Below are 12849 nucleotides of genomic sequence, written 5' to 3'. Positions count from 1 at the left end.
GAACCAGACCAGCCCAGGCATGGCAGCTGCTGAGAACGAGCTGGCACAAAGCCTAGCTTCAACTGTCTCTCGACCTAGACTCGCACGCAGAAGGGTCACACCAAAGAAGACAGGCCGTGCTTAAGTGATATCACCAAGGGGAAACAAGAGAAATCAGGGTTTCTTAACCCAGGTCTATAACCGATGCCCCCCTCCTCCGCCCCCTGCCGGGTTGTAACACAAGATTGTGTATATTTTTCTGAGATTGTTAAAGGGAACAGCGCCTCCAACGGGGTTATTTTGAGGTTTGAATCCGGTCATCTAGACAAAGATGATCACTGCCAGTCTCTGCGGGCTCTCCTCAGTCCCAGCACCCTCCAAAGGGGCAGAACCCCCTGTCCTGCATGCCCAGGGGTCTGAGCTGATTCCTCCCGGAAGTGCGAGCGCCGGGCCTGGAAGAGGATGAGTAAACGATGGAGGATGGACACAGGGGCGAAGGGACGTATTAAAAAAAGAGGGCTGTGATTCCTGCCAATGGGGATACCGACTGGCTCAAATATTAACGCGAGGTTTGCCCCTTCTTCATAATCCGTTTTACGGGGAAAGCAAACGTGTTCCCATCCCTCTATTTTGGGTACGGCTGCAGTTCTGGGAACGAGTAGAGCGCCGGACGGGCAAGACCGCCTTTGTCCCGACTCCTTCGGGGCCCCGGGGCCGCGCCGCCCAGCGCCGGGCCGCACACTAAGGACTAGGGCTCCCGCGGCCAGGGCCAGCGTCTGGCCCCTCGCCCCGCCCCCCGGGGCCAGCGGCGCGCCGCAGTGACGTACGCTGGTGCCGACGTCGTCGCGCCGAGCCCGGAAGAGGCGCGGACCCGGCGAGGAGACTGACGGCGCCGCTGCCGCGTCTGGGTCCCCATGGCGCTCTGGCGCGGCTCTGCGTACGCGGGCTTCCTGGCGCTGGCCGTGGGCTGCGTCTTCCTGCTGGAGCCGGAGCTGCCGGGCTCGGCGCTGCGCTCACTCTGGAGTTCGCTGAAGCTGGGGCCCGCGCCCCTGGGACCCGTCTCCCCCGAGGGCCGCTTGGCGGCCGCCTGGGACGCGCTTATAGTGCAGCCGGTCCAGCGCTGGCGCCGCGTGGCCGTGGGGTAAGTGCCTGCTGGACCTGGGTCTCTGGGCTTCCCCAGGAAGTGCGGCGCCAGGGCCCTCCGAGGTCCGCCTTGTAGGTCGGGCGGCCTGGGAGCTGGGAGGTGGAGCCCGCGTGGAAACGGGTTCCCAGAGGTGTCCGCGCTGACCCTTGGCGAGAGGCTTCGGTCGCCCGGGTGGAACGCCTTTGGTCACCGCTGCAGGCACTTACCAGACTGCTTTTTCCGCTCACTTGCCCCCGCGCCTTTCTCGCATCCCGGTCGGACTGGCCCTAATAGCTTCTTGCAAGTCCCGCTCAGTCTGACGCCCTCATGTGCTGAGCCTCTTTCGTCGGTCCAACTTTCGGCCCCTCCTGCTCCTCTGGAGACTGTTCTTTTGCAGTCAGAGATGCTTGATCTTAACCACTTTGACGGCACTCTTCCTCTTGCTTCTGAACTTCCTGAAGATGCGTGGTCTCTGCCTTTGGCAACCCACTGCATTTCTCTACGCCTTGTTTTCCCTCAACGCCTGAGTCTGGAGACCACCACTCTGCTGCACCTCTTCTCAGATTTTCAAATTCGACTGCCTTTTTTCAGTCTTCATTATCAACTGTGCAACCTTCCACGCGATGAACATGCCCTTTTCCTTGAAACTTTTCTTCCCCTGAGTTCAGTGACACTGCATATTTAAGATTCTCCCAAATCACAGTGCCTCCTTTCTTTGTATTCTTTCCCGGGAATATAATTATTCTCTTTAAGCTAACTTTAGTCTCTGTCTCAGTTCGACTTAGCTTTCTTTTTTCTTTCCTCCTTTTTTATTTTAGAAACTAATACCTCAGGATTTTTTGGTGGTGGTTGTTGAGACAGGGTCTCTCACTCTGTCTCCTGGCTAGAGTGCAGTGGCGTTATCACAGCTCACTGCAGCCTCAAACTCCTGGGCTCGAGCACCCCTCCTGCCTCATCAACTTGGCTTTCTTGACATCACCTCAAAGGCACCATACAAAAGCAGGTCTTCTACCAAGTACCCTACTACTTTCTCTGAGTGTTGGGGCCCACAGGGGTAAGGTAGAAATTGTCTTGAAGATTAAATGAAATAATCCATGTAATCTATCTAGCGTGGTGTCTGCTTGAAAAAGCACTCAAATGTTAGCTAGCATTTTTTATATCAGCACATTTATTGGTTCTTCAGATGGATCTTCTTTTACTTGTTATTTCAAGTTCAGGCCCTTTTCTCCTACTTTCTCTTTAAATTGTTCTCCCTTGTTTTATGCATATTCATTCAACAAATATCCATTAACTACATGGGTAGTGTCAGATCTGTGCTAGGTTCTTAGGATACAGAGATATGTGATACAAGGTTCCTACCTTATTGAAAAGTTATTATTGTGTTAGTCTGCTTGAACTGCTAGAACAGAATGCCACAGCCTGGGTGACGTAAACAACAGAACTCTATTTTCTCATAGTTCTAGAGGCTGATAGTGCAAGATCGAAGTGCCAGCAGGGCTGGTTTCTCATGAGCCCTCTCTCCTGGCTTTCAGGGCACTGTTGTTCTTATGTGGACACTAGTCCTGTTGGATTGGGGCTCACACATATGACCTCATTTAATTTTAATTACTTCTTTAAAAGACCCTATTTCATATGAATTTGGGGTGAGGGGGACACAGTTCAATCCATAACAATTATGATTAGGAGAGGAATGTCCCAAGAGAACCAGGCAGCAACCTTAAGTCCTTGTATGACCTAACTTTATAGGGACCCTTCTACCAGAGTCACAGGTCTACATGGTTTTAAGGGGGTGGAGGGGGGAACAGAACATATTTGATGGAAGGAGCATCAGTGTTACATTGTAAAAAGAACATGTGGGCTAGGGCATCTTATTGTAACCTCTTGAAAAATATATTCTGTTACTGTAACTTTCATGGAACAGGCCCTAGAAAAAAAATAAGATTTCTCCAAAGGTGGGAACAGCCACCTGGGCAAGAGAACCAAATGTGGAAAAGGACATGGTTTGTTTGGGAACTGGAAGTTGGCCCTGTGTTGGGGCAGGAATCTTGTGGTAGAGAGATTAAAGAGATGATGCTGAGAAGGGAGAGTTAGGCCAGACTGTGAAGGGGCTTTCATATCAGGGTAAGCGATGGGGAAGCCATCAAGCTTTATAAGCAGGTGAGTGATGCTAAGTTCTTCACTGAGAATAACTAGTGGCCATGTGAAGAGTGGATTTGAGCAGTAGTTCTAACCTATCTTACTGCTTTACATCATTTTTGTGGGTAACACAGATCTATTGGTAATATTTGAATTACCCAAAGAGATTTTTAGCCCAAAGATAGGGATATAGGAGGAGTGGGTGGGAGCAGGTGCAGTACTTGTACCGGAATCTCATTTTGGGGGTGTGTGTGTTGTAGTTTGACTTCTCAGAAGAACACGCATACATACACTGTCTCTCATATACACACTTACACACAGACTCACACTCACTCAAAATGTAATACAATACATAAGGAAGAATGTTTTGAGACCCTGACATGGGTCAAGAAGCCACTGTAGGGTGTTTGTAAAGGAAAAGAACCTGAACCAAGCTTGGCATGGTGATGAAGAGGTGAGACTTGAGAGATGTTTGGATAACAGATTGGATGTGGCGGAGTAAAGAAAGGCAGTCAAAAGTGACAGGTTTTTAGTATTGGGTATGTTATAACAACATCTGAGGGAGGCAGACACAGGTATTGTCATCCAGTCTTCACAGATGAGTAAACAGGCTTAGAAACATTGATTTGCCCAAGATCAAATAGCTGTCAAGTGCTAGAGGTGCAACTTAAGTCAGGTCTTTCCAACTTCTGGTTCCATGTTCATGCCACATTGTTGCCATTAAGAAAGATTGAAGGCCAGGCCCGGTGGCTCACGCCTGTAATCCTAGCACTCTGGGAGGCCAAGGCAGGCAGATCGCTCAAGGTCAGGAGTTCAAAACCAGTCTGAGCCAGAGTGAGACCCTGATCTCTACTAAAAAAAAAAAAAAATAGAAAGAAATTAATTGGCCAACTAAAATATATAGAAAAAATTTGCTGGGCATGGTGGCGAGTATCTATAGTCCCAGCTACTTGGGAGGCTGAGGCAGAAGGATCGCTTGAGCCCAGGAGTTTGAGGTTGCTGTGAGCTAGGCTGACACCATGGCACTCTAGCCAGGGCAACAGGAAAAAAAAAAAAGTCTCAAAAAAAAAAAAAAAAAGAAAAGAAAAGAAAAAAGATTGAAGAAAAAGGAACAAGTTTGTGAAAGAAGGTGAGTTTGATTTCAGAGGAGGGGAAATGTACATTATTGTGGGATTTCAGATGAAGCTTCTCTGTCAGCTGCTGAAAATGAGAGGCTGGAGTTAAGGAGTATATTGAGGAACAGAGTTGCAGATTTTGGAGACAACAGCACTTAGGTTCAAGCCTCAGACTGGATAGGATCACCCAGAAAAAGAACATGAAGAGAAGGTAAAAAAAAATGGCAAGAGTAGATTTCTGGGAGGTACCAGCATTTAAGGGGTTGGGGAAAAGGGATCAGAGAAGGAAAGGACAGGAAGAGTACGAATTCTATATTCTAGCTAGATCAGCATTCTTACTCTGTCCGAGATTAATCCCTTCATCCACAACTTTTGTTTGTGCAAGCTTCCTGTGTGGGCTTCAGCATCAGATAAATCTGGATTTGAATCTAGGCTCCTCCAGTCTGTGGCCTTTGGGGTGTTGGTTAACCCACAGCCTCACTTTTCTCAGCTGAGAGCAGGGATGACTAATTACCTCTCTCACAGTGTTTTGCAAATTAGTGTAATCTATCTGAAGATTCTTGCCTAGCATGCACTACTTCATAAAGATGGCCTCTTTCTCTGTCAGATGCTCCATTTGGGTTCAGCCTGGGACCACTGCCCCAGCCCTTTTTGGTTTCTTTACAGTTGTGTATCTTAGTGTGATTAGCTGTAATCATGATTAGCTCTTGCAATATCTGAGGCACATAATGTTAAAGCTAGAAAGAACCTTAGAAAACATGTTACAGAGGATGAAACAAGGGAAGTAATAAGAAACATCATCCTTGCCTTTGAGGAGCTTACAGTCTAGAAGGGAGACCTGTGCTGGCTCTGCCAGCCCTCACAGCCTTGTTTTGGCATTCAGCATCTATTGCCTTGGCTCATTTTCCAGTTGTTTGATCTGTTTTCTCCAAAATCACACTGTAATCTTTTATACATTTCTTACTGAAGTGTGAAATTCCATCTACGTGTTAAGTGAGCACAGTTTTGTCTTCTGGTTCTTTAACTCCCTGTCTACTTTTATTTCCCCTTGATAATAAAGCACCTTATGTAATGTGCTTGTTTGCATTTTGGGATGCTGTTGCAGAGAAAGATTCTTGCTCTGGTTAAAGGATCATAAAATATAACAAGAAAGCAGATGTAAAAGTACTTGTTTGGCATCTGACACATAGCAGTTCAATTTTTTTATCATAAAAAGTTACCAAGTAAAAATTTTTCTTCTATAAGACTGTTCCTCTCCCAACCCCCAGTATTCCTGATGTGATTAGGTGGGGGATGGAAAATGTTCCTATGCTGAGTACATCTTTAATTCAAAATTAGTTCTTTTGGGTTTCATCTTGTGTTACAAAATATGCTGAACTTGGTTCCTTTTGGGTTTTTTTTATTTTGTTGCAAACTCAGCCTGTCCCATCTCATCTTTAAGGTGTCAAACTGTGTTTGAGGTCAGCATTACTGGATATGGAAGCGATGTGTTTATAGTTTTTGAAGTAGTTATTTTCAAATATAGGTTTTGCTCAGTTTCAGCTTTTGCTTTCTAGACCCAAATCCATTTGGATACACTTTTAGATATGGCTGTCTGGAGGAAATATTATAGTATCCCTTGTTATCCAAAACTCTTACCGTGTGAAACTCAGGAACCTACTGCAGACCAAGAGCCAGGGATACCTGTATTACTATTGAGATTCTACCTTTAAAGTATCTAATTTGCATTCGGTAGAAATAAAAGTCACCTTGTCTTAGGTGGAATTGAGTCCAGTTTACAAGGTGTGTTGGTTTATTATTGTGTAAGGCTGTGAAAGGAATGTGTCTTAAACATATCTTGAAGCACCTGCCACATGCATGTCAATGTATTTTATGAACTGAAAGGCATTGTAACTCTTAGATTATGCTTTTCCAGTTGACCAGAATCATTATATGTGTCTTTGATGTTAAAAGAATGAGAAAATTTGAGTATTTAAATGCTGTTTGGTAGGCAAAAATCTTTTCAAAAGAAATCCATACGGGAAGAATTTATAAAGGGATCCTTAGTATGAGGATGCAGTCCATTTGTGTCATGAGGGAGGATGTGTGTCTTCCTTGCCCTTGTTAATCTTCCTTAAGTGATGTAAATAATATCTAGCCTACACAGAAACCTTTGTAAAGTTATGTTGTTTTAAAAATTACAAAAGTAATACATGCTTGTAAAAACTAAAATATGTCTGATCAAAAGTAAAGGTCCTCTCCTTTATCCCCGTCTCCTTCCCCTTCTCAGAGTCTGTCACCATTAATGATTTGGTGTGTTAATTTTCAACCCAAGACATGTTTGAAGGAGACTGTAACAGAAACATCATAGCTATGTATTTTATGCTAAAATCCAATCCATTGGCCCTTCCTTATTAATGAGTTTACCTTCTGGTTCCAGAGCTGCTCAGAATTAACTCTGAAGCCCAGTCACCCTCATCACTAGGAGCTGACTAAGTTGGCCTGCTGTGAGCTTTGTTCCTCTCAGAGGCTGGGAGCTACCTGTATATGGTCATCCAGCCCCACTGGCCAGAATGACATCCACAATAGGCAGAGGCAAGAAATAAAGGTGAACATGACAGGGGGAGGGGCACAAAGATCTTACCTTGCTACCCTGATTATCTGGCCCTTCTCTTTAACCACTTCGGTACGAGTGTCGACTATAGTCAATAGCCACAGATGAATGTGCACAGCAGAGTGTTGACTAGTCGACAGCCACAGATGAACAGAGCATCGACTTTAGCCTACAACTGTGATATGACTTTTCTAATTTTTCATTTATCAAAATAAAATTGTGAACATTTAAAAATAACATAATGAAAACATATATGTATATGTTACCTATTCTGATTTACATTACAAGTAAAGCTGCCTGTATAGTAAAACAAGCTTTCAGTGCTTTAAAGCTTTCCTCATCACACAAGAGCAAGATTCGTTGTCAATGCACAGCACAAACGATCCTGCAGACTGTGAGTGCTGGCTGTGGGCAAGGTTTCGTGGCCGGTGAGCGTGGCACCAAAGTGTTTAAAAACGAAATGACTTTTAGCAAGAAACACTGAAAATATAAGCCAGAACTTCTCTGTACACACGTAGAAGGGGATATGTGGGATAGGCCACGACAGACAGCCTTAGTACAGGTTGAGCATCTCTAATCTGAAATCCAGAATGCTCTGAAACCCAAAACTTTGAGCACTGACATGATGCCACAAGTGGAAAATTCCATAGGTAGTTAACGTAAACTTTGTTTCATTCACAACATTACTTAAAATATTTTATTAATATAAAATTGCTTTCAGGCCATGTATATAAGGTGTATGTGAAACACAAATGCATTTTGTGTTTAGATTTGTGTCCCATCCCCAAGATATCTTATTATGTATATGCAAATATTTATTCTGAAATCCAAAACACTTCTGGTCCCACGCACTTTGGATGAGAGCTACTCAACCTGCATTTTATAATTTCTGTAGAGCCAACCAGGTGAGGCAGCCGTTTAAAGTTCATGGATCAGCCCTGTGAACACCTGCCAAGCGATGAGTTGTTACAAGGCCACAGGTGTGTGCGAGTCTTTATAGCACCCTCAACACTGAGCTGCAAGGTTTCAGCTGGCAGTATCCAGGCAGTTAGGGATTGAGTGTGTCTTAATCACCATCCTCATTTGTCTTTCATGGGAAGGTGACTAATATTTAGCTTTTGACCAGAATTTTTATTTTGTTCTCCTTGCACCAGGCACTGTTCCTAAATATACATTAACTTATTTAATCTTCACAACAGCTCTATGAGTTACTCATTGCCATATTATAGATGAGAAACCGAGACACACAGAAATTAAAGTGGCTTGCCCAAGTCACACAACCAACATGAATCCAGTTTGGCTCTGCCAGCATTTTCTCAGAAATGTTACATTTTTGTTGTCATGATAGCTTTGTTCTGAAATACTAAGCACCTGTCTCCTCAGTTTGTAAGTGGTAACTTTGTAAAAGTTTGCCAAACTGTTGAAAAGAGCCTTGTGTTCTGATCCTAATATTCATTCAGATAAGTATATAATTTTCCATCCACCACATGCTCTTCACCTTTCGGTTCACATTTCATTTTCACTTCCCCTTGTTTTTCGGTTCTCGGAAACGTTTGCCTGTTGTTAAATGCAAAATGGCTGCCGGGTACTTCTGCTTTTTTCTTTCACACTGTCTCTTTCCTCCTTTCAGAGTCAATGCATGTGTCGATGTGGTGCTTTCAGGGGTGAAGCTCTTGCAGGCACTTGGCCTGAGTCCTGGGAATGGGAAAGATCACACCATTCTGCATTCAAGGAATGATCTGGAAGAAGCCTTCATTCACTTCATGGGAAAGGGAGCAGCTGCTGAGCGCTTCTTCAGTGATAAGGAGACTTTTCATGACATTGCCCAGGTTGCATCAGAATTCCCAGGAGCCCAGGTCTGTTCAGTTCACCAATAATAAATTAAGACAGGGTGGGAAAAGAGGTCTTTTTAATATGGTTCTTAGAAGAAAGCAAACAACTTTTTCTTCCAGTTTGCCCCAAGATGGTGATCATTGGGAATCCAATTCTGTTGCATTTTCTCTTTTTGTAAAACTCTGTATCTGACCTCCCAGTATATAGTTGTCTTCCCCGGTTGTGACAGCCAGAAATGTCTCCAGACGTTGCCCAGTGTTTCTCCCATGTGGAAGAGTAGGGGAGCAAAGTCACGCCTGGTTGAAGACTGCTAGTCTAGATTGGTGGATCTCAGACTTCAGCATGCATCAGAATCATTTGGAGGTGGGGGTGGGGTCCACTGTTAAAACGCAGATTCCTGGGCCTACCGTCAGAGTTTTGATTCAGTGCATGTGAGCTGGGACCCAAGAATTTACCTTTCCAGCAAGTTTCTTGGTTGATGCTGTAAGTCTGAGAATCTCATCTTGAGAATCACTGGTCTATAGGGAAGAACTTGTCAGAGATAGAACCTTAGTGATCCCCAAGCCCACCTGATGAACATAAACAAAGCCCTGCAGCCTGCATGGTCCAGGCACTTCCTGGAGGCTCACACAGAGTACAAAGTAATGCTGGGGCTGGAGGCCCAACCATGGCTCTTCCCACCTCACCCCCACATGCCTGCTACTGCATGTACCGCATGCTTCTTGAGGCTGGGTTTTTATTGTTTGGTTAAGTATCTCCCCTGTCCCCTGCCACCACATTCTTCTTCCTCACCTAAAGCCTTCCTTTGGCTAGGCCCCCGGTCTGTGTCTGTAGTTCTAGCCAAGGAAGCTCTTCATGCCATTTTTAATTGGTATCTTTCACGGGCAAACCTTTGTGACCACTTTTATTTTGATGACTTTTAAGATTTTAAAGTTTTTTATCCTTTGAAGCTGCCTATTTGAACATTAGAAGTGGGCACAGGCATGACCCAGCTGGGTTTCTGAAGGAGACAAGTTGCTAACATTTTAGTTCTGATCATTTTGACAGCCGGGCTCATGGTGAGATTCTAACCTCTCAGGCGAGAATCGTGGTGGTTCTAACATGATGATGAGTCGGCTGCTCAGAAATATTTGTGATCATGGTATTTAAACCACCAATTTGATTTCTGTTCTCTTCTGCCTTGGACCTGCTTTTTGTTCATAATGAAAAAATTTTTTACAGAAACTTTATTTAGTTTTTTGATGGCCCAAATTATTTCTTAACATTGTAAAACCTAAAATGTAAATGTTCTTACCTTCTACTAGGGGGGCACTTCAATTTGGTTCCTTTTCAAAACCCCCTTAAACTAACGGCAAATTGACTGATAAATAACAGTTAATAACCATTATATGAAAACTCTGAAATCCACTTTGTAGATATCTTAGTATATTCCTCCAAGATTTTTAAGTAAATCCTTCTAGCCATCATCGTTAAATAAAACATTTATTAAGGCTAACCTATTAAACAGCCAAATTTTAACCTACATACCACAGAAAGTTTTAAATTATCTCTAAAAAGCTGTTACTTTTCCACCTGAATTCAGAGGTTGGTCGGCACAAACTGAGGGATGAGTGATGTCTAGCATCTAGAGTTGTTTGTTTAGACTATGCCTCTGCATGGGCTGAGGACTAGGAAGGTTGGGTAGTACATCCCACCCAGGCAAGACTATTGATTAGGCTTCTCAACTTTCATATTAGAACAGCAACCTTGTCTCCCGTTTGTCAGGTTTCCAAGGCACATGGATCTATCCTTAGTCAGCAACATGGAATACCAACCTTGAATTATTTGTTCTCTAGATCCTCAGCTCAGAGATGTGTTGTTTAGGGGGAAATATTGTCCTATATTAAGGACCATTACTTTATAATAGAATTTACTCCTAGGAAGCCTGTATATTTCCTAACACATCTGTGTGTTTCTTACTTTCTAAAAATTTAGCATCAAACATCTACTGAGCACTTACAAAAAGAAGACAGTCCCTTCTCTGAAGGAGCTAGTCATGTACCCAGATGATAATGTACCCAAGCAGACAAGGGCTATATTAGATCAGGTTATAGAGGTAGAAAGGGAGCTGTTTGGTGAGCGCAGTTGTGGAGGCTGAGATGTCAGTGGGGAACGGAGAACAGAGAAGGCGTCGCAGGAAAGGTGATACTGCAGCTGTTTCTTGAAAGGTGCTCAGGGGTTTACCTAGTCTAGTATATGAGGAGGAGGGCATCTTAAGGAAAGGAAAAGCATGTGCCAAAGGCACAGAGACAAGGGAGGAAGGCTGACTTGGAGAGCTTCAGGCAGGGTGTGGAGGGCAGGGCAGGAGATGGAGGCAGAAAGGGAAGCATGGGTCAGATAAAGAAAGGCTAGGTGTGCCTCAGTTGAGAGTTAGATTTCAGTTCATTTTGATATCTGCTGAGAGATTTTCAGGAAGAGAGTGACTTTTTTTCTTCATTTGAGAAGGATTACAATGTAGAAGATAAGATCTATCTGCACTTTTCATGTTTCCTGCATCTCTTGCCTGGAAGCGCAGAGCCAAATTTGACCTGTGGTTAAAGCAATCATACTAATTTTCATGGTTAGCGTATTTATTTTCTTTGCCTTTCCCTATCATTCATTGTCTATTTCTATGTCTTACTGACCTCATCTGTGTATCCTTTGTTGTAAAATCACCTCAAAATGTTTTTGGGAAAAATGAACTATAAATTAATTTTTTAAATTAAAAATTATTAAGCTTGATATAGTTGTGTTAAAATACTAATAGCTTTGAACTATCTTACAGCACTATGTAGGAGGAAATGCAGCTTTAATTGGACAGAAATTTGCAGCCAACTCAGATTTAAAGGTAGGTCCAATTCTCAGATTAAAGTCTGTGCCTTTCACTAAATGGTTTCAGTAATTTTAGGAGTGAGAATGAATATTTGTACTTGATTCTACTATGGATCACATGCAGTGTGCCAGACCCTGGGCCTCTGCTTAGGAAACAATATGGTAATAGTAGGAGAGCAGTAGTAACTAATAGTTTCTGAGTAGTTCTATGTGTTTGACATTGTCTTTAGTGCTTTACATAGATTATCTAATCCTTACAACGACCCTATGAGGCTAGTTGGTACTTTTGATGGTACTGTCATTGTCCTTGCTTTCCACATGAGGAAACTTGAGGCATAGAGAGGTTCACAACTAATATGTAATGGAACTAGGATTTTAACCTAAGCATTCTGACCCAAAAACCCATGTTCTTAAATACTGTATTGTGTAATGATTTGTAGCATGTGGGCCCTGGAGTCAATACCTGAGACTTGGGATTATACAGGTGATGAGAGAAACCATAGGTGAGCCTAGATCCAGAGTGTAGCAAAATGAAAGCCTCTAGATGGGAGTCAGGAGGGGAGTGTCTTCAAGTCTTAAACCATTTGGTTAAGTAGAACTAAAAATTATTGCTGTGTTCAAAATAGTATCCAAGTAAGAAGTTTGTCTTGCTATGAGTGGAATAGGTCTGAATGGGGAGGCCAGCAGAGAGGTTATTGCTGTCGTACTGTAAGATGATTAAGGTTTGTATTAGAGCAGCCAGAGAGGAGAAACCTATGTATCTGAAACCTACTGCTGTGGGAGCACTGGCTTGGCTAGACCATACACAGGGAACAAAGACGAGAGATGTAACAAAGACGATTCTGTAGTGAATAAACTAGAGAAGTGCAGAATGTTTGTAGCTGCTCACAGGAGAGAAGGGAACCATGAACAGTTCTCTAGCTTTGCCTAAAAATAGAAAGATGGGTCCGAGCCAGAGATGAACTCTGTACTACAGATAATAGATGATCAGCAGTTTTGGGGGAAAAATTCATATTGAGCCAGCCACACTGTACACCAGGAGATGGGTGTGCTTTAGATTGAGAGAGTTTATTAAAGTGTGAACATTTTAATAAGAATTAAGGGTCTCATGAAATATTAGAGTAGAAAATATAGATTTTTCTAGTCATTATCCTTACACATAGTAATTAAAATAGAGAAGATTAGAAATTCCAGGGCTGACCTTTGGAAATATTAGCAGT

At 43.3% G+C, this 12849-nt stretch overlaps 1 protein-coding gene across 4 annotated transcripts in view; it reads left to right on the top strand.

The window, feature by feature from the left end:
- Nucleotides 1-814: 814 nt before the first annotated feature.
- The window catches only part of ADPGK (ADP dependent glucokinase), a 32208-nt gene continuing 20173 nt past the window's right edge, over nt 815-12849 (top strand). For 2 of the 4 annotated variants that reach the window (XM_012768234.2, XM_012768232.2), the window contains exons 1-3: nt 825-1120; nt 8577-8802; nt 11583-11645. In XM_012768234.2, the coding sequence (XP_012623688.2) occupies nt 894-1120; nt 8577-8802; nt 11583-11645 (516 nt within the window). In that variant the 5' untranslated portion in view covers nt 825-893. Of the gene's footprint in view, nt 1121-8576; nt 8803-11582; nt 11646-12849 lie in introns of all 4 variants that reach the window. The other 2 variants (XM_076004536.1, XM_076004537.1) reach the window with 2 other exon arrangements.

This window comes from Microcebus murinus, chromosome 6 (assembly GCF_040939455.1).
Source record: "Microcebus murinus isolate Inina chromosome 6, M.murinus_Inina_mat1.0, whole genome shotgun sequence".
Classification (NCBI taxonomy): Eukaryota; Metazoa; Chordata; class Mammalia; order Primates; family Cheirogaleidae; genus Microcebus; species Microcebus murinus.
The sequence above is the reverse complement of the archived record's forward strand: the minus strand, read 5'-3'. Positions and strand labels throughout refer to the sequence as shown.